This window comes from Procambarus clarkii, chromosome 87, assembly GCF_040958095.1.
Source record: "Procambarus clarkii isolate CNS0578487 chromosome 87, FALCON_Pclarkii_2.0, whole genome shotgun sequence".
Classification (NCBI taxonomy): domain Eukaryota; kingdom Metazoa; phylum Arthropoda; class Malacostraca; order Decapoda; family Cambaridae; genus Procambarus; species Procambarus clarkii.
Window position 1 is genome coordinate 5,486,903 of NC_091236.1, and position 22,513 is coordinate 5,509,415.

The following is a 22,513-nucleotide window of genomic DNA, read 5'->3' on the forward strand; positions in this document are numbered from 1 at the left end:
AATTTTCACCAGAATAGGGTTTGTTTTGGAATGCTTACCTTTCTGGATGCTTGACCCGGTCGATGGCAGACATAGAATGCTTCCAACCACACGGGGGTTGCTATAGGCCATTGCTCCCCTTGCCTCTCTGAGGGGGCCAGGTTCTAGCCGTGGTCCCGGTAGGCCCTAGAACTCCATACACATGACTGATGCCAAAGTCTGACATTAGCATATCAGCCTGGTAAAGCTCCAGGGAGCCGATGGGTCTCGCCCCAGAAAACACTGCTAACTTTAAATGAGAATACATCCTTAAACACCACCAAACAACCTCCCTACAACATAAACAAACGATCAAAACTTCACAAAACTAGTGCAAGTTCATTCGCCTCACCTCTTCCTTGTTTGGGGAACGCTCATTCCCAAATTGGCGTTTCATTATATTCAATGCTGGCTTTCTGATGGACAGCCCCTTGTAGCTCCCTAAAGCTAATTACCCACTGAGAAGGAAACAAATGGGCACTTACCAGGCAGGATGAAGCTTCTCAGATATCAGGACGAAATCGAGACACTCATCGTTACATTAACAAGATAACTGGGCTGCCAAAACCCTGTTCGATTTTCAAACCCACACGCCTGAATATCAGCCCAGTAAATTTTTCGCAACAACGAAAAGAGCGGCATACTTTCGAACATCATGGGCACGAGGGTAGACCTCAGGCTGATTAGACTTAATAGCACTGTGGACAACCTGAGAGACTTGGAACAGGGAACCAAGGTGACAGGATCATCCCACGAAGAATCCACAGAGGCAGAACTGGTAGCATATGTGATGCACCCCTGGCCAGACCAACCAAGCATCAATGGCCATTGGACCCCTTCTGAAGCCGATTCATTCTTCACTAGAAAAGAAGGTGGCTGCAAATGAATAAACCGCTCACCAGGGCCAGAAAAGCAGAAGCCCCAGCACTGGTGGAGAGCACGAAACTCCCCCACCTGACAACCGGAGTTGAGAGAAACCAAGAACAAAGACTTCAAGAAACAATCCCGGTCTGAAAAACCAGCGTTGAATGTAATGAAACGCCATTTTCTGGGTGAGTCCCGGAGGCTCCCCGGAGCTATCCAGGCTGAATGGATATGTATAACTTTCTGGCATCAGTCAAAGTGCTAGAAGTTCTTGCTTACTGGGGACCACGAGCCAGAACCTGGCCCCCTCAGAGCAATAAAATGTAATAACAGCAAAAGGATTATGCTGGGAGGAGCCATATGGGTGATGGAGGTGACGTCGTCTGCACGATTTGTCTAGCTGTTTAGAGGGTGGCCACTATGCTCTTTGGGCGCACTACAAGCATAGGTGTACAGTTACGGTGCAAAAACATGTAGATATTTATATATAATATGTGTATATAGGGTAATAACACTGCAAACAGTATTGTTGGGGGAGAAAGTTTAGTGCGTGTGACCTTGAAAGAGTGAGGGAGCCGCCATCTGTGTATAGCGACGACTCTTAGTGCCTGAACTAACTATATCAGCTTAGCTGTACAGTTGTGGTGAACAAAATATATACATACTTATATATAACGTCTGTATATAGTGTAATAACACCACAAACAGTATTATTGGGGAAGAAAGTTTAGTGCGTGTGTTGAGGGAGTGGCAATGAGTGGCTGGCTGGTGTGTGGCGGTAACTCTTCGTTGCTTTTCGACTCTCAATACCAACTTAGTGGTTCGTTATGGTGACCAAAACATGCAGATACTTATGTATAACCTGTGTATAGAGTGTATTGTTTTATAAACATAATAATTGAATCACTAATATGCACATCATACTTTTGAGTATAGCGATTATTCACCACTTTTATTATATAAATATATTACAATACACACTATTGAATAATATTACTGCAAAAAAACTAAGAAAAAATAAATCGGAGACATTGAAACAATTAGGTAATAATTTCTTTGTGGCAACTCCCACCTGTCAGCGCGGGTGACGCTGACCGGGTCTGACGACCGCTCTGTCAACGCCCACTTTTTGCCAGACTTCCTCGGTCAATTGCGCCCAAAATATGTCACCTACGATTTTTTTTTTCCGTGCTCAGGGGACACAAATTAACATGTTTAGAAGACGAAAAAAAAATTTTGAATTTTTTTTTTTCTTGCGCACAGGGGTGTAAATGTCCCAAGGACCCCTGAGCAGTGTAAGGGTTAAGGGTTAAGGCAGGGGCATAGGGAATAAGCTAGATATGGTGAAACCATTTTACAGACAGGTTCACCTAGTAGCGGTTCATCATACATATAATCTGTTGAAATTACAATTTACCTATATAAAATTTACCCATAGAGCATGGGAAATATATGGGTACAAATTGTAGCTCCTTTAATATTACTGAACATATTTTGTAAATCTTCATTATCATAGATAAATGAAATACTAAGAGAAACAGATGTAGTAATATATTTTCTTGCCCCTTTTTAAAAAAAAATAGCATCATATAAATGAAGGCATCTCCAGTTGCAATGAATCATTGCCATGATTGCAGCAACAAATTGGGTCTGGTTGCATGTTGTTCGTGAATCAACGATGCACTGTACAGTAATGCATAATGAACCTGGATTTAATCATAGATATAAACAATACCAAATAACTAGGAAATATTCTTGAAGAAACTGAGAAAGGTACAATATTTAAGTAGAATAAATGTCTTCTTCAACTTCTCCCTAGAAGGTCATGCAAGTATAAGATCTGCCACATTATATACAAAGTAAGCATTCACTCAACTTTAGTCTTTACCAAGTGATCAATCAACACACATACACACACACTCCTCAATGCTCAACCTACCTGTTTTTTAAGTACTGTACAATGATTTTCGTTTTCTTTTGCATAACGCTGGCTGCGCTCCACTTCCTGCTGCAGGTCCAGGAGCTTCTGGTCCGTCATCCTCAACAGGTCAGCCAAGTACGCATTATTATTGTTGTTGTTGTTGTTGTTACTTTGGCTCTGGTCACCACCAGCACATCCACACCTGAAGTGTTAATGTTGGTATATTTTATCACTAAAGAATTTGGAACCAAAGTATTCTAGAATCAGGTGTTTTACCTTAAAAACTGTTCCACGTGAAAGGAGCTTAGTGGTATGAAATACTAAAAAGTAAAATAATTACACCTTTAATCTGAAAAAGGTATGTGGCTTGAGAAGAGTTTGACTCTGGGAGGATCATGTATTTCATGCGAGTCTGGGCAAATTATGGCCTGCACGTCATTTCTATTAATATTCCTGAGATTAGTGAATAATGGTGTACAATACTATAAAATAGTTTTGAAAATTTGATTTTTAAAATATTTAGCTGTGTAGCTGGGATGCAGTGCCAAAAATCGGTGTGAGGAGTCTGAATGTAACCCTGGCACATGTTACGTACCCTTATAAGATACGTAAGTGAATATATTAATATGTACATTTATAATTGTATGTAAATTACAAGCATGTATATTGTTATACTTATATGTTCTATGCAAATGCACATTCATGTTACAGTGTTGGCGTTAGGCCCAGCGTATCGTGGGAATGATTGTTTATTTCTTTGTGTGATCAGTTTTCCCACGGGAACTAATGATTTATATGTGATCATAAGTGGGTAACAGAGTGAAATAATAATTGAGTGAACTGTATCTGGCAAATTGTCGTGGGATCGTCCGTTGCTGGGGTGTGCATGCCATTATTTCCTTCTGTATGCATATTTTAATTACTATGTAAAGAATAATTACTTTTGTTTGTCTATATCAATATGTACTAATTATTCATTAAGTTAGTTTAAGATTACTCTTGTCACAATGTAGTGCTCCATTGTTGAAATAATAAATATTGTAACTTTGGCAATTTATTCGCGGGGCAAGGCAATGTGTTTTTTGACTCGCGTGATGTAGTCCAGTAGCTGAGCAGAAACCAGGGAGATAACACTTGTTGAAGTTAAGTTCATTTGTTCTGTCATAGCCATAATTATTCTTAGTATTGAGTTAATGTCTGGAAGTTACAGTGATATTTTTAATGTGATATATTGTGACCATATAATCATCTGTTTGCTTTTGAGATTTATTTAATATAATATTATATATATATATATACTTAGTGTCTTTATTCTTCAGTCCTATGAAGATTCTATTTTATGCTCATTACCTATTAAGGGGTTATACTGGTGATTCGCTATTGAGAACAGCAGTTGTGTCGTATCCCTAGACTTATTAAAGTTTGGCTGCTGTAGGATCACGAGCCGTAACGTACGATAGGTAACAGCACACACACTCAAATTCAAATTCAAATGTTTATTCAGTTCAAGTACATACATACAAGGTGTGATACAAACATTGATGGATTTATAGATAGAGCTAGTACATACAATGCCTAAAGCCACTATTACGCAAAGCGTTTCGGGCAACTGTTCCCATTTGAATTCTGATGACCCTGACTAGCCTATGTTCGTCCCAAGCCACAGACCATTCTCTTCGCCAATTTGGGTGAGGATAGGCCCAGGCATCTTTATTTATTTATTTAATATAAATAAATAAATATATATATATATATATATATATATATATATATATATATATATATATATATATATATATATATATATATATATATATATATATATATATATATATATGTCGTACCTAGTAGCCAGAACGCACTTCTCAGCCTACTATGCAAGGCCCGATTTGCCTAATAATCCAAGTTTTCATGAATTAATTGTTTTTCGACTACCTAACCTACCTAACCTAACCTAACTTTTTCTGCTACCTAACCTAACCTAACCTATAAAGATAGGTTAGGTTAGGTTAGGTAGGGTTGGTTAGGTTCAGTCATATATCTTCGTTAATTTTAACTCCAATTAAAAAAAATTTACCTCATACATAATGAAATGGGTAGCTTTATCATTTCATAAGAAAAAAATTAGAGAAAATATATTATTTCAGGAAATCTTGGCTTATTAGGCAAATCGGGCCTTGCATAGTAGGCCGAGAAGTGCGTTCTGGCTATTAGGTACGACATATATATATATATATATATATATATATATATATACATACATACATACATACATACATACATACATACAGGGATACCTCGGTTTAAGAGTTTGAAATCCATAATCCGAAAACTCGTAAACCGAAGCTAATTTCCCCATAAAAAATAATGGGAAATGAATTAATCCGTTCCTGACTACCCAAAAACCTCACTTCAATCTATATTTTATACCTAATTCATCTAAATCTACACTACAAAAGTATGTTCAAGTTATTACTTACCCTTGCTGATGACTGCTGTTGGCATTAGAAGATGGTGAGAGGGAGGGAGGAGAGGTGTTACCGTTTGGAAGGGGAGTCCCGTTCCATTATAACATCAGGCAGTGAGGACTTCACTGGTGTGCACACTCTGGCACGTTTTGCCTGCATACCACTAGGACTTGCTTGTCTTACTAAGAATTTGTATAGAGACACTTGTTTTTCCCTACATTTTAACACTTGTCTGTAGTAAGACACCACATTGTCATTTAAAAGGTCAATGCAACAGCCTGCTACAGCTTTATCTGGGCGAGTTTTTTTTAACAAAACTTTGCAGTTCCTTCCATACTTTACACATTTTCTTAATGAGGAAGGGACATCCTCTACTGCCTCTACTCACAACTATTTTCTTAGGTTGAACCTTACCACTGGCTTTCTTGGGACCCATGGCGAGATATATAATAACAACTTTAATGCTCAAATGGCCAAAAATCCGACAAATAACTGTAAAACCTTGTGAAGAATTTAGGTGGACAGTCACTGGGCGCGAGGCACAGGTAAACTGAGGCGCGATCACCGTGCCACCACGCACTAGTCGGCCTGTACGCGTATCAACACCCTCGTCTTCCGAGGCAATGCTCGTATTCCCATGTAAATTTTCCGAGCAAATCCTGCTCGTATTCCGAAAAAACTCGTATACAGGAACACTCGTATTCCGAGGTACCATTGTCTGTCTGTCTGTCTGTCTCTATGTATGTGTGTGTGTAATTACCTAAGTGTAGTTACAGGATGAGAGCTACGCTCATGGTGTCCCGTCTTCCCAGCACTCTTTGTCATATAACGCTTTGAAACTACTGACGGTCTTGGCCTCCACCACCTTCTCACTTAACTTGTTCCAGCCGTCTACCACTCTATTTGCGAAGGTGAATTTTCTTATATTTCTTCGGCATCTGTGTTTAGCTAGTTTAAATCTATGACCTCTTGTTCTTGAAGTTCCAGGTCTCAGGAAGTCTTCCCTGTCGATTTTATCAATTCCTGTTACTATTTTGTACGTAGTGATCATATCACCTCTTTTTCTTCTGTCTTCTAGTTTTGGCATATTTAATGCTTCTAACTTCTCCTCGTAGCTCTTGCCCTTCAGTTCTGGGAGCCACTTAGTAGCATGTCTTTGCACCTTTTCCAGTTTGTTGATGTGCTTCTTAAGATATGGGCACCACACAACAACTGCATATTCTAGCTTTGGCCTAACAAAAGTCATGAACAATTTCTTTAGTATATCGCCATCCATGTATTTAAATGCAATTCTGAAGTTAGAAAGCATCGCATAGGCTCCTTGCACAATATTCTTTATGTGGTCCTCAGGTGATAGTTTTCTATCTAGAACCACTCCTAGATCTCTTTCTTTATCAGAATTCTTTAAAGATTTCTCACATAATATATAGGTTGTGTGGGGTCTATGTTCTCCTATCCCACATTCCATAACATGACATTTATTAACATTAAATTCCATTTGCCAAGTGGTGCTCCATATACTTATTTTGTCCAGGTCTTCTTGAAGAGCATGACAGTCATCTAAATTTCTTATCCTTCCTATTATCTTAGCATCATCAGCAAACATGTTCATATAATTCTGTATACCAACTGGTAGATCATTTATGTAGACAATAAACATCACTGGTGCAAGAACTGAACCCTGTGGTACTCCACTTGTGACATTTCTCCATTCCGATACATTGCCTCTGATTACTGCCCTCATTTTTCTATCAGTCAGAAAATTTATCATCCATGTTAGAAGCTTACCTGTCACCCCTCCAATATTTTCCAGTTTCCAGAACAACCTCTTATGTGGAACTCTGTCAAAAGCCTTTTTTAGGTCCAGATAGATGCAGTCAACCCAACCATCTCTTTCCTGTAATATCTCTGTGGCTCGATCATAGAAACTGAGTAAATTCGATACACAGGATCTTCCAGATCGAAAACCATACTGTCTGTCTGATATTATATCATTTCTCTCCAGGTGTTCTACCCATTTAGTTTTGATTAGTTTTTCCAATACTTTCACTATTACACTTGTCAATGATACAGTGTGTGTGTGTCTGTGTGTCTGTGTGTCTGTCTGTGTGTGTGTGTGTCTGTGTGTGTGTCTGTCTGTCTGTCTGTCTGCCTGCCTGCCTGCCTGCCTGCCTGCCTGCCTGCCTGCCTGCCTGCCTGCCTGCCTGCCTGCCTGCCTGCCTGCCTGCCTGCCTGCCTGCCTGTCTGTCTGTCTGTCTGTGTCTGTCTGTCTGTCTGTCTGTCTGTCTGTCTGTCTGTCTGTCTGTCTGTCTGTCTGTCTGTCTGTCTGTCTGTCTGTCTGTCTGTCTGTCTGTCTGTCTGTCTCTCTCTCTCTATATATATGTCTATAAACTCTCTTCTATATTATATCAACCTCTCTTTAACTCACTCAATCGCATAATACTGTAAAGATATAGAATGTCCACATTATTGTACTGTACTTACTTTGAACACTTGATACTGGAAGACATGTTGTTCTCTGGAAGATGAGAAGTGATTTCTAAACGTTGACGCTGAAATGATATCGGCTTCCTCCGTCCACCTGACAATGATAAAATATAGTGTGTTGAGTGTAATGAAATGGCCCTCAGTAAGTTCCCTCTTCTTATGGTTCTGATACCATAGATGCTCATGAACCATACAAGGGGCCCCAGGACATGGGGAAAATAATCAGAATCATGTTTGCTTATCAAGGTGAGAGGAGCCTGGGGACGTATGCTCAACCCATCACTGAGGAAACCAATTACAAAGTCAAAAATGTAACCAAAGAAAATACTGCTCATACTAATAAAACACAAAAATCAAGTATTGAATGTAATTAAATGTCCATTTTTGGTAAGCACTAAGAAGCTAGCAACTTTACGAGAAAAGTATGATGAAAACATTAATGTTGAGAAAGGTTATTAGCACATCAGGTATAATCAGCAAAAAGGCAAAGCATAAACAGCTAGATCTCACTCCCCCATAGTTAATGATAGTAACTCTTGAAAGGTAAGCACTGGACCTCTCGGTGTTTTCTATATGAATGGCTCCCTTCCAAGTAAAGTGCGTTCCTGTTTAGATCCTGGGTGCCTTACAGATGCTCATCGGGTTCTCTATCTACTTTCCAACTTAAGGATTTGGGGACTACACTTTGCAGCTCAGGCGAGTCTCACCTTTATTTTGCTGCATTATGTAGTTTTTCATCTACATCTTAAGCTCGCTATATAAATAGAGCATCCAAGTGGCATAGCTCATATATCTGTCTCTGAGTAAATATGAAATGCTTCTTTCTGAGCATGAGGCTAAGACGCTTTTTTTTTTTTTGTTCCCTTGTTAGGAGTAGTGCCAAGTATGTCATGACCCAGCATATATCAGTTATGACTGGATACGATGTGATACACCTTTGTGTCAGTGTACATTTCTTGTCAGAATTTACCATGTGATTTTTGCCCTTTTGTCATTATATACACGTGTATGTTATTGTATGTATGGTATGCTATTGTATTTTAAGTTATATTCCTTTTACATTATGATGGTTGTATATATTGATGGGTTGTTGAGTAAGTAACTGCTTGTTTCAGCCAGCCGGCAAAGCTACCGTCATTACCCCCACCCCTTCCCTTCCCTTGCCTGCAAGTGTTTAACACTATCGCACTCTTCGGACACCCCTCGTGTCCGTTTTTTTCCTCTCAAGTCCGAGCATCAGACTGGGCTCGTGTCCGATACAAAAATATTTGTATAAAATTCTGTTTTATCCGATCGATTTTGGGCTAGTTTCAAAATGAGCGCCATTAAATTCCCGTTCTCCTTATGGCCTCCTGGGCCGTCGGCCCACGCGGGCGACCTCATGTGTTGTTGACATCGTTCCTGACCGGACCACTCTTCCCTCGCGTCCACAGCTTGTGCGGTTTTGAGCATTTATATCTGTTCCCGTGTGTTTTCCAACCACTATATACATTCCACGATGGATCCTGGTCAAGGGCCAAGCAGTTCTATGCCTAAAGGAGCAAAGGATTCATGCAAAAAAGGACAAGATAAGTATGTTGTATAAAAAGTACAGTCGAGTGAAATCTGGGTTATGTGAGGAGTTTTCTGATATCGGTCGAGTCGAATGTTGAATGTGAGGAAGAGGCGAGTGACTTCAATAGTGATAATTTAGAGTCAGAAACAGGTGATTATGATGTTTCTACGAGTGAGGAAAGTGATGATAGTGAGGCGGACAGTGAACCACTTGCCCCGCCGCCTCGTACTCGAAAGCGTACACGTCCTGGACGCACCACACAGCCAGATCCTGCTAGTACCTGGTCCACCAACAACACTCCACCAATTGTTGATGATTTCACTGGAACACTAGGCCTAATCATTCCGTCACCCACCACTGCACTACAATTTATTCAACTATTTCTGACTAGAACGTTGATTGAATTTTTCACCTATGAAACTAACCTGTATGCCACACAAATATTGCAGCATGCTACCGCGAGCGTCAGGAGGATGTGGGTGCCAGTCACCGTCAAGGAAATGGCAAGATATATAGGTCTGTGCATGTTGATGGGGGTTTCCAAGCTACCAACCATGAGAATGTACTGGCAGACAAACAGGCTCTGGCATGCCCGTTTCTTCAATACTTTTATGACGTCGAAACAGTTTCAGCATATTGGACAGTTTTTTCATACGTATAATAACAATTCCATTCCCCTAAACAATTAAGACAGGTTGGTAAAAGCAGTGATGGAATATCTGACCACGAAATTTGCACAAATCTACATTCCTCAGAAACAACTGAGTCTGGACGAAGGCACGATGGCATGGAGTGGCCGGTTATCTTTCAAGGTATATAATCCCAGCAAACCTGAAAAATATGGAGTCAAACTGTGCATGCTTGCGGAATCAACATCTGGCTACATATATGACTTTGAGTGGCCGGTTATCTTTCAAGGTATATAATCCCAGCAAACCTGAAAAATATGGAGTCAAACTGTGCATGCTTGCAGAATCAACATCTGGCTACATATATGACTTTGAAGTCCATTGTGGAATCGGGAAAACAGTAATGGAGACAGTCACGGGCTTGCTTGAGCCACTAATGGACAAGGGTTATCATCTTTACATGGATAACTATTATAACTCAGTCAACCTCACAGAAAAGTTACGCTGAACGTCAGGTTTACACGTGTGGCACCATAAGATTGCAATGTGGCGCACCCAAGGAACTGCAACTGAAGGTAAAGGGAAAAATTGCATTGGATACCACGTTATTCCACCGCAAAGATGACACATTTAAAATACTCTGGAAATATAAGCGAGTGGTCTCACTCATTACAAACTTGCACAATGTAGATACCCAGCAAGTTCAGTGAAGGAAAAGAATTTGCAAACGTGATGAATCATCTTTAGTAGAACAACCAAGAAGAATCATCTTCAGTAGAACGTGGTATGGCCCCACGTTGAGAACACTGCTTCTCGTCCGATCAGCAAAGTTAAGCAACGTTGGGTTTGGTTACTACTTGGATGGGTGACCGCCTGGGAACACCAAATGCTGTTGGCAATAATTTTTTTTGGGGGGAGCCGGTCGGCCGAGCGGACAGCACGCTGGACTTGTGATCCTGCAGTCATGGGTTTGATCCCAGGCGCTGGCGAGAAACAATGGGTAGAGTTTCTTTCACCCTATGTCCCTGTTACCTAGCAGTAAAATAGGTACCTGGGTGTTAGTCAGCTGTCACGGGCTGCTTCCTGGGGGTGGAGGCCTGGTCGAGGACCGGGCCGTAGGGATACTAAAAAGCCCCGAAATCATCTCAAGATGACCTCAAGAAGATGCTTTTCCGGTGGGGTGGCAGTCACCTGCTCTCTGCACCTCTGTGAAGGACCAGGTTCTGGCTCTGGTCCCCAGTAAGCCAGACAGAACTCCAGGGCTGATGTGACTTAGTAGTTGGGAACCATCTTAGTGAGATACCTTCAGGGAGCCACAAGGGGCTCCCCCAGAAAATTATAAATACTGTAGTGTACAGAATGTGAATTTTTGGGATAGTTTATAACTGACATATGAGGTTGGTATGTCATCTCACCAGGTGTAGTGACCACTGCTTGAAGGTTCTTCTCCTGCAGTTGAAGAATTCGGTCGTTCTTCTTGCTGGACTCTGTCTCCAGCTCCTCTATCTGCCGCTGGTATTCCCCAGCAAGAAACCGCAGGCTTTGGTTCTCCTCCTTTAGCTTTTGTAAGGCATTTTGAAGCTCTGGAAGTAACAAAATAAAATTAGTAATCAGATCAAGAACTTTTAAGGAAGAATTAAATGTTATTTTACAAATAACTTTGGTTTGCTTGTTGATAATTATCTGTTGACCATTTTGAATTTGTTTTGAGTTCATCCCCAGATCATTCGTTACTTTCTATTTGAGGATGACGGCACCTTCAACTTCAGAACAGAGGCTGGCATGCAATACATCATGGATCTTTTTTTCCACATCTTGCATGAACTTCGGCCTCACCATCTCCACCACAAAGACAGATTCTGCGCCAGCCCACTCCTGGCTGTAACTGCACTGAGCCATCTATCACCGTCAGTGGCCAGAAACTCATCATCATAAACATGTTTACATACCTCAGCAGTACACCATCACAGGCATTCAATATCAATGAGGAGGTAAGTACCAGGATTGCCAGCATTTGGAAGGCTTCGATCCAATGTTTGGGATCAAAGAGGCATTAAGAGTGAGACCAAACTAAAAGTCTTACCAGCAGCTGTTCTATCCACCCTCCATTATACTTGAGACCTGGACTGTTTAGACAGTTGTTACAGTGCAAAAAACAAACTATTTTCACCTGAGCTGTGTACAGAAGCAGCTTGGGGTGATATGGTAGGACAAAGTGAAGATACAGACATTCTTGCACAGGCTGGCATGACTAGCATTCACATGAAGCTTTGCAAGACACAACTCAGATGGGCTGGCCATGTTGTGCACATGCCCTAAGAATGACTCCCCAAAAAGATGTTCTATGCTTAACTTAAACAGGAAAAATGTTCACTTGGAGGGCAAAAGAAGAGATTTTAAGAACACCCTCAAGGCTTCCCTCAAGAACAGCACCATAGACTCTGAAAGCTGGGAAAGCATTGCTCTGTCTAGCGCAGACAAGTTCAGGCTTGTGCAGCAGCCTACAAACAAGAGACAATGAGGCTGCAAAAAAAAATATTCTCTTCGCAAGTTCAGGGCTGGTGGCTCCCCCTTGTCAGGAGCCCAAACTTCAATGTCCTCACTGCCACCAGTAAATTTGGGCACGGATTGGACTAATCTGCCATCTCCGAACCCACTCCCACAGAAATTGCTGACACTGAATGGTCTTTATAAACTTTGATGGATGAATAACATAATCTCACTGTATACACTATGCCAAGCAAATGTTGTAATGCACCCTATATCAGGCATATTTTACCATACACCTATGCTGAGTATATTTCGATACATTATGCTGGGTGTATCTCTCAATAATGCACCCTATGAGGCACATCTCACAGTATACCATATGCCAGGTATACCTCACAATATACCCTGAAATACAGTCATAGGTGAAAGGGTTCAAGAAAATTCTAACCTAAGTAAGAGTATTATTTATCATGAGACTTCTGGCAAATTGATTTAATCTATTAATTTAATAATGGTAACAAAGAACCAAGTATCCCAACTTCATAAGCATAAACTGCTACACTCATGCATCTCTCCTAACAAGATGAAAGTAAGCAGTGAGGATTAACCACACAAACTCCACCAGAGGTGAACATTAAGACACACCTTTGTTGTGCTTCTCATTCTGTTCCCTGAGAGTAATGTTGGCCATGTGCAAGGCATTTAGTTGCGTCAGGAGTTGGCCGTTCTCCTCCTGGTAAGGCACCAGGCTCGTGCACACATCATCACATTTCTGTAAAATCACAATATGTGGGTATGAGCACACAGCATGGCAAGCAAAAGCTTTTGCAACCAAATTGTTACAATTGTATCAAGGCACTGTCATAGCCAGAACAATTATAATACCTGACTGTCATTACATTATTACTACTTACAGTGTCCTGATAATGACTCGCTTATAAAAACCCATGCTACACTTAACCCAGTGTTCAGCTGAAACTTGTCACAACATTCTTAAAGAATCCTCACATTACAGTACTTCCTTAATGTACTTTATACAAAGCATTTAATTTTCCAGTTTTTACAAACTGTACACATATGATAAAACTAAAAGTGAAGTATATTAAAAGCAGACACAATCAGAGCTTTAAAAGCAGTGGTTAGTGGACATAGTACAGTCATCAATCATGACAAAATTATACGTTTAACCCTTTCATGGTAAAACCCTTTTGTGGTAAAGTAAGAAGTGAAAATGATATTGAGGCTTTACAAAGAAATCTACATGAACTCCACAAATGGTCAGAAGACTGGCATATGCATTTTAGCCATAAATTGAGCATAGTGACCACAGTTGCTTTTAGGTCTACCATATGATTTAAAACTGCCATGGGTACACAGGGCTCACATTCCCTTCCCTGGGTCTCCAATAAACAGATGCAATTTTAATTTTGAGAAAAACTGTGGGCACCCCTCGTGGGTGTGAGGGCCTCAGAACTAAGACAGTAACCATGTGTTAGTTCATTCCCTGTTATGATATTTGTGTTTGCCATTCTCCATCTTAGACTCGGTAAATTGAAATCTCCAAGGAAGATAATATCTGGAGCTGGGTTTGCTAGGTTATCAAGTATGTTCTCTATTTTGTGCATCTGCTCTGTGATCATATCTCTTTTTCTTCTTCTATCTTCTAGTTTTGGCATATTTAATGCCTCTAACCACTCCTCGTAGCTTTTGCCCCTTCAGTTCTGGGAGCCACTTAGTAGCATGTCTTTGCACCTTTTCCAGTTTGTTGATGTGCTTCTTAAGATATGGGCACCATACAACCGCTGCATATTCTAGCTTTGGCCTAACAAAAGTCGTGAACAATTTCTTTAGTATTTCGCCATCCACGTACTGTATTTAAAAGCAATTCTGAAGTTAAAAAGCGTAGCATAGGACCCTTGCACAACATTATTAATGTGGTCCTTAGGTGACAGTTTTCTATCTAGAACCACCCCTAGATCTCTTTCTTTATCAGAATTCTTTAAAGATTTCTCACATAATTTATAGGTTGTGTGGGGTCTATGTTCTCGTATTCCACATTCCATGATATGGCATTTATTCACATTAAATTCAATTTGCCAAGTGATGCTCCATATACTTATTTTGTCCAGTTGTACTTGGAGGGCATGGCAATCATCGAAGTTTCTTATCTTCCCTATTATCTTAGCATCATCAGCAAACATATTCATATAATTTAGTATTCCATCTGGTAGATTGCTTATGTAGACAATGAACATTACCAGTGCAAGAACTGAACCTGTGGTACTCCACTTGTGACATTTCTCCAGTCTGATACATTGCCTCTGATCACAGTCCTCATTTTTCGATCAGTCAGAAAATTTTTCATCCATGTTAGAAGCTTACCTGTCACCCCCTCCAATATTTTCCAGTTTCCAGAACAACCTCTTATGTGGAACTCTGTCGACAGCCATTTTAAGGTCCAGATAGATGCAGTCAATCCAACCATCTCTTTCCTGTAAAATCTCTGTGGCTTGATCATAGAAACTGAGCAAATTTGATACACAGGATTTTCCAGATTGAAAACCATACTGTCTGTCTGATATTATATCATTTCTCTCCAGGTGTTCTACCCATTTAGTTTTTATTATTTTTTCCAATATTTTGACTATTACACTTGTCAGTGATACAGGTCTATAATTGAGGGGGTCTTCCCTGCTGCCACTTTTGTAGATTGGAACTATGTTAGCCTTTTTCCACACATCTGCTACGACTCCGGTACACAGGGATGTCTGAAAAATCAGCTGAAGTGGAATGCTGAACTCAGGTGCACATTCTCTCAGAATTTCATGGTGAAACTCCATCTGGGCCAATTGCTTTGTTCTTACTTAGCTCCAAGAGCATTTGTTTCACTTTGTCTCTAGACACCTATGTGCTCTATGCTGTTCTCTGGAATTCTTATTGTGTCTGGTTCTCTGAAGATCCCATTTTGTATAAACACACTTTGGAACTTTTCGTTTAATGTTTTACACATTTCCTTTGTGTGTGTACGTGTGTGTAATTACCTAAGTGTAGTTACAGGATGAGAGCTATGCTCGTGGTGTTCCGTCTTCCCAGTACTCTGTCGTATAATGCTTTGAAACTACTGACGTTTTGGGTTTTCACCACCACCTCACTTTTCCAACCACCTACCATTGTTTTCAAAAGAAAATTGTCTAATATTTTTTTGGCACCTCTGTTTTCTTAGCTTGAATCTGTGTCCTTTTGTTTGTGAAGTTGCTGGTTTCAGGAATTCCTCTTTGTCAATTTGGTCTATCCGGTAGTATTTTGTAAGTGGTGATCATATCACCTCAATGATTAGAGGCATGTTTAATGCCTTTAAGTCTGAAGTTGGAAAGCAACACATGCACTTCTCTCACAATGTTCTTTGTGTGTTCCCTCTAATGACAGTTTACTATCCAAAACCACTCCTAGGTCTCATTCTTTATTAGAGTTCTGTGATTCCTTTCCACATAACTTGTAAGTTGTGTGAGGTCTATTTTTTCAAATTCCATATTCCATAACATGGCATTTATTCACATTGAATTCCATTTGCCACTTGATGTTCCAAGCACTTATTTTATCTACATCAACATGAAGGGTATGACAATCGTCTGCGTTTCCTATCTTCCCCAGTATCTTAGCATCATCCGCAAACATGTTCATATACAGTACAGTAACTCTATTCCACCTGGTAGATCGTTTATGTAAATGATAAACATTACTGGTGCAAGAACTGAACACTGTGTTACTTTGCTAATAACATTCTTCTAGTCAGATACATTGTCTCTGATTACTGTCCTCGTCTGTCTGTCAATTAGAATTTTTTTTATCCATGTCAGAAGTTTCCCTGCTACCCATACAGCATGTTTCAGTTTCTAGAACAGCCTCTTGTGTAGGACTCACACCTGCTTTATTTCTCTCTAGCCCTCTAAGGGAGCCGGTCTCTAAGGGAGCCGGTCGGCCGAGCGGACAGCACGCTGGACTTGTGATCCTGTGGTCCTGGGTTCGATCCCAGGCGCCGGCGAGAAACAATGGGCAGAGTTTCTTTCACCCTATGCCCCTGTTACCTAGCAGTAAAATAGGTACCTGGGTGTTAGCGGGCTGCTTCCTGGGGGTGGAGGCCTGGCCGAGGACTGGGCCGCGGGGACACTAAAGCCCCGAAATCATCTCAAGATAACCTCAAGATAGCCCCTTGAGTAATTTTTCCACTTTGTCTTGAGATACCTCTATGTATTCTATGGCATGCTCTGGAATTAGTATTGGGTTTGATTCTATGAAATCTTAATTTTGTACACACACACTTTGGAACTGTTCATTTAACACATTTCTTTTTCATTCCTGGTAGTCCTGTTCCCCATTCTCAATCTCTACATTTTATTCTTTATATGTAGCTTGCTTTTAATGAGTTTATAGAAAAGGTCTGGATCTGTTTTACATTTGTCTGCTATACCTTTCTCAAAGTACCTTTCTGCCTCTCTCCTCACTGCTGTGTAATTGTTTATTACTTAATTGTAGGGCTGATATGTTTGTGGGTTAGGCCTATTCCTATATTGAACCCATACCCTTCTTTCCTCTCTGGCCCTCTCACAATTTCTGTTGAACCAATCCTGTTTTGGTATGAATGTTTCTGGTCCTGCATGTCTATTTTGGTATGAATGTTTGTGTGACTTCATCTTATATTTTGCAAAATTTGGCATACATCTCATTTACTTCCTCACCTAGCAACAAATCTGTCCAATTAAACTCATTAAAGAATTCTCTAAGTTCTCAGTAGTGTCCTCTCTTGAAATTGAGTTTATCAACTGTTTCAATGTCCCCATTTTCTTCTAGTTCAAGTATGTTTATTGAGATAAGAAAGAAATACATCTCAAAGGGATAGAGTAGCTTAGGCTATTTCTATCCCCCCCTCCTTTCTCTTCTTGATTATATCACAAAGCATATTTAATTTCCAACAGGACATGATCATTCTTTCCCCAAGGGAGGAAGGTACTGAATGACCAATATCTCCTTTTCTTTCCTGGTGAATATTAGATTCAGTATTGATGAAACATCCCTTTCCCTCATTCTTGTGGCCTGCTTGTTGTGTTGATACATGAATGTCTCCAGAATGAGTTTTACAAATCTCCCTGTCCAAATGTCCTCTGTTCTTGCTTTGTAAGCCTTCCAGTCTATCACTTTCAAGTTGAAGTCCCCCAGTACCAATAATAGTGATTTATCTTAAGTTACCTTTACTACTTTACTATAATTTCTCTCATGACCATTATGAGGCCCTCTCTTTTATCATCTAGTTCTTCCTTTGTCCATGGGTTGCTTGCTGGTGGGCTGTAGGCATTTACAATTATCAGTTTATCATCCTGATTCCAAACCTGCAATGCCATTGTCAACTTCTTGAGGGTTTTCGAGTGTTAACTCTCTTACCTTCAGGTGTTCTTTCACCAGTACAGCCACTCCTCTCCTTCCTAGTTTTTATGGTCACGTTTCCAAACTGAGTAGCCCCTTGGGAATACGACATTTAAAATATTTTCTTCAAGTTTTGTCTGTTAGTGCGACAATATCTGGGACCTTAAGCTGAAATATATCTCTTAGTTCCAGTACTTTTTATCTTACTCCATCTAAGTTGGTATATACAATCTTCACAAACATGTTCCTGTTCCCATTCCCTTTGTCCTTTACTTCCCCCCCACCCTAATGATTTTGTTGCTTTGTTTTTATGTATCATTTCACTAGCTTTGCAGTCCCTAACACTTTGAAGAAAAAAATAATTTCTTCATTTATATTCCCATTTAAACATTTCTCTTTATAAGGATTGGTTTTTAGTTTTTTTGTCTTCCTTTGAGAGGTCTTGTCTTAATGACCAAAGTTTGTCATCCTCATCACTCTGCAATTTCCTGGCATTTATAAGCACTTCCGTCAATTGTTTCACTCCATTAAATGTCACCCTTAAGGGGTGGTTCGTGTCTTTCTCATATTCTCTTAAAACCTTTGACATTTTCCTTTGAATTGAGGCCTTCTCCTAAACATACTATTTTCTCAATGATTTCCATCTCATCTGGTGCTGTGTCTACCCTAGATGATTGCCTTTCTTAAATACCCAAAAATTATTATGGACTTACTTCTATCTACAATGTTTTATACTAGTTTACTGTTGGTAACCAGTTCTTTCCTAATTGCTTGCCTAAGTTCCGCTTCTTGTTTGTCATTTCTGGTTTTGACTTCCAAACACACTTCCTTAATCATCTCTTTCTTTCTCTTTTACAACTTGCACACCCTTCTCTTTTATTTCTTCTTTATAATTTTCTAGTTTTTTATTAACCTCCTCAATGTGAGTTGTCAATAGTTTCCAGCTGCATATCCTTGCCTAACTCTATGTTAGCCCTCAGGGTTCCTTGGAGATGTTCACCATATGAGTCTATTTTCTTTTTATTTCTTCAGTCACCACTCGTCACTTTCCATACCTCATTTTCTTTCACTATTAACTTGATTTGTTACTCCTGTCTCTTTACCTTATCAGTTAAGGTTTAGGCCTCCGCCACCTTCTCACTTAGCTAGTTCCAACCGTCTACTACTCCTCTGTTTGCAAAAGAAGACGTTCTAATATTTTTTCAGCACTTTCGTTTCCTTAGCTTGAATTTGTGTCCATTTGTTCTTGAAGCTGCAGGTTTCAGGAATTCCTTTGTCAATTTGGTCGATTCATGTTAGTATTTTGTAAGTGGTGATCATATCACCTCTTTTTCTTCTCTCTTCTTGTTTTGGCATGTTAAACGCCTTTAGACGCTTATAAATTTTGCTTCTAAGTTCCTGAAGCCATTTTGCAGCATGCCTTTGCTCCCTTTTCAGTTTATGTGCTTCTTGCGATATGGGCACCATACAACTGCTGCATATTCCAAGTTTGGTCTCACAAAAATCATAAAGTTTCTTTAGTATTTCACCATCCATGTAATTAAAAGCAAGTCTGAAATTGGAAAACGACACACACGCTCCTCTCACAATGAACTCTTGTGTGTTCCTCTAGTGACAGTTTACTATCCAAAACCACCCCTTAGATCACATTCTTTATTAGTGTTATGTAAGTCCCACCCCCCTTCCACACTATTTGTAAGTGCATTTATTCACGTTGAATTCCACTTGCCACATGACGCTCCATGCACTTATTGTATCTATATCACTTTGAAGGGCATGACAATCGTCTGCGTGTCCTATCTTTCCCAGTGTCTTTGCATCATCCTCAAACATGTTCATATAATTCTATATTCCTTCTGGTAGATCGTTTATGTAGACGATCTACCTTGTCTACGTTTATGACGATGAACATTACTCTTGTAAGAACTGAACCCTGTGGTACTCCGCAAGTAACACACTTACAGTCAGAGGCATTGCCTCTGACTACCGCCCTAATCTTTCTGTCAGTTTGAAATTTTTTCATCCATGTCATAAGTCTCCCTGTCACTCCTCCAGCATGTTCCAGTTTCAAGAACAGCCTCTTGTGTGGGACTGTCAAAAGCCATTTTTTTAGGTCCAGATAGACACCGTCAACCCAACCATCTCTTCATGTAGTATCTCTGTGACTATCATAAAAACTTGATTTATTATACAGGATCTTGTTCGAAAACCATACTGTGTGTCCGTTATTATGTCATTACTCTTCTGGTATTCTACCCATTTGGTTTTAACTTGCCCGAAACGCTATGCGTGCTAGTGGCTTTACAAGAATGTAAAATCAACATAATTTCTATATACTCTCTTAACCCCCCAATGTACCTTCTTGTATATAAACAAATAAGATAAAATAAAATAAACTATTTTTTCTAATGTTTTTACTATCACGCTTGTTAATGATACGGGTTTATAACTTAAGAGGTTCTTCTCGGCTACCATTTTTTACCCGATTTACCTGAGGGCCACTAACCCTAGTGGCCTTGAGGAGGACAGGAAGCCGGCGGCTTGTCGAAGGTTCCCCCATTTGTCTTGATGATCTTTTCCAGGTATATTTCATAACTTATCAAAGTTTTGAGTTACCGCTTCGGCGGGTAGGCCGTTCCATGGGTTAATAACCCTGTGGATGAAAAAGCATCTTCTGTTCTCGGTCCTACATTGTGGGACTGAGAACTATACATACATGACAGAGAACTGGAAATATACATTTGTATAAATTGGAACTATGTTTTGCATTTTTCCATATATCTGCTAAGATTCCTGTGTACAAGGATGTCTGGAATATTAGTTCGAGTGGAATGCTCAGCTCAGTTGCACACTCTCGTAGCACCCAAGGTAAAACTCCATCTGGTCTAACTAATTTATTTCTTCCTATTTCCTCTGTGCGTGTGTGTGTCGCGCGCGCGCATGCGAGACGGAGTTGAGGACGACACTACACACACGCACCTGCCTCACCTGGGAGGGAATACCAGGTTTGTGACAAAGACATATAAAAAATTAGCGAGGTTGAGGTAATCAAGTATAACTGGAGGAAACCGAAGAGACGGGAAGGAATATATCTTACGCGAGTGTGAAAGGTAGCAGGAGGTGGGGAAGGAGCAGCAGGACCAGAGCGAGGACACAGCAGCAGCACCACACACCAACCCCACACACACACTGATCAATGAATGACCACCGCTTGACTCACTACCTTCCTACCCACCTCCCTCCTTCACTCTCACCACTAAATTACACCCTCTCCTCGCTATATTAATTACTGAACATATCCATCCCTTCCTTACCACCACTATAGTCCGCCACCGACACCCACCACACAACCATCATCCATATAATTCACCCCGGCTACGACCACCATTCATATATCACGCCTTACCTCCCACACTACCACCATTCATATATCACGCCTCCGACACTACCACCATTCATATATCATGCCTTCCCTCCCACACTACCACCATTCATATATCACGCCTCGGACACTACCACCATTCATATATCACGCCTTACCTCCCACACTACCACCATTCATATATCACGCCTCGGACACTACCACCATTCATATATCACGCCTCGGACACTACCACCATTCATATATCACGCCTTACCTCCCACACTACCACCATTCATATATCACGCCTCGGACACTACCACCATTCATATATCACGCCTTACCTCCCACACTACCACCATTCATATATCATGCCTCCGACACTACCACCATTCATATATCATGCCTTCCCTTCCACACTACCACCATTCATATATCACGCCTCCGACACTACCACCATTCATATATCATGCCTTCCCTTCCACACTACCACCATTCAAATATCACACCTTCCCTCTCACACTACCACCATTCATATATCACACCTCCCACACTACCACCATTCATATATCACGCCTCACACACTACCACCATTCATATATCATGCCTTCCCTTCCACACTACCACCATTCATATATCACGCCTCCGACACTACCACCATTCATATATCATGCCTTCCCTTCCACACTACCACCATTCAAATATCACACCTTCCCTCTCACACTACCACCATTCATATATCACACCTCCCACACTACCACCATTCATATATCACGCCTCACACACTACCACCATTCATATATCACACCTTCCGTCCCACACTACCACCATTCATATATCACGCCTCCCACACTACCACCATTCATATATCACACCATCCCTCTCACACTACCACCATTCATATAACACGCCTCCCACACTACCACCATTCATATATCACGCCTCCCACACTACCACCATTCATATATCACACCTTCCCTCTCACACTACCACCATTCATATATCACACCTCCCACACTACCACAATTCATATATCACGCCTCCCACACTACCACCATTCATATATCACACCTTCCCTCCCACACTACCACCATTCATATCACGCCTCCCACACTACCACCATTCATATCACGCCTCCCACACTACCACCATTCATATATCACACCATCCCTCTCACACTACCACCATTCATATATCACGCCTCCCACACTACCACCATTCATATATCACACCTTCCCTCCCACACTACCACAATTCATATATCACGCCTCCCACACTACCACCATTCATATATCACGCCTT

The 22,513-nt window shown here is 40.6% G+C and overlaps 1 protein-coding gene and 1 pseudogene across 1 annotated transcript in view; one reads left to right on the plus strand and one right to left on the minus strand.

Annotated features, from left to right (window-relative positions):
• Positions 1 to 22,513, minus strand: part of LOC123746995 (centrosomal protein of 135 kDa) — a 145,061-nt gene that overhangs the window by 110,684 nt on the left and 11,864 nt on the right. Inside the window, 4 exon segments of the mRNA XM_069317321.1 lie at positions 2,822 to 3,005; positions 7,756 to 7,852; positions 11,358 to 11,525; positions 13,078 to 13,204. Of these exon segments, the coding sequence (XP_069173422.1) occupies positions 2,822 to 3,005; positions 7,756 to 7,852; positions 11,358 to 11,525; positions 13,078 to 13,204 (576 nt within the window).
• On the plus strand, positions 10,725 to 10,840 carry LOC123747109 (5S ribosomal RNA; annotated as a pseudogene).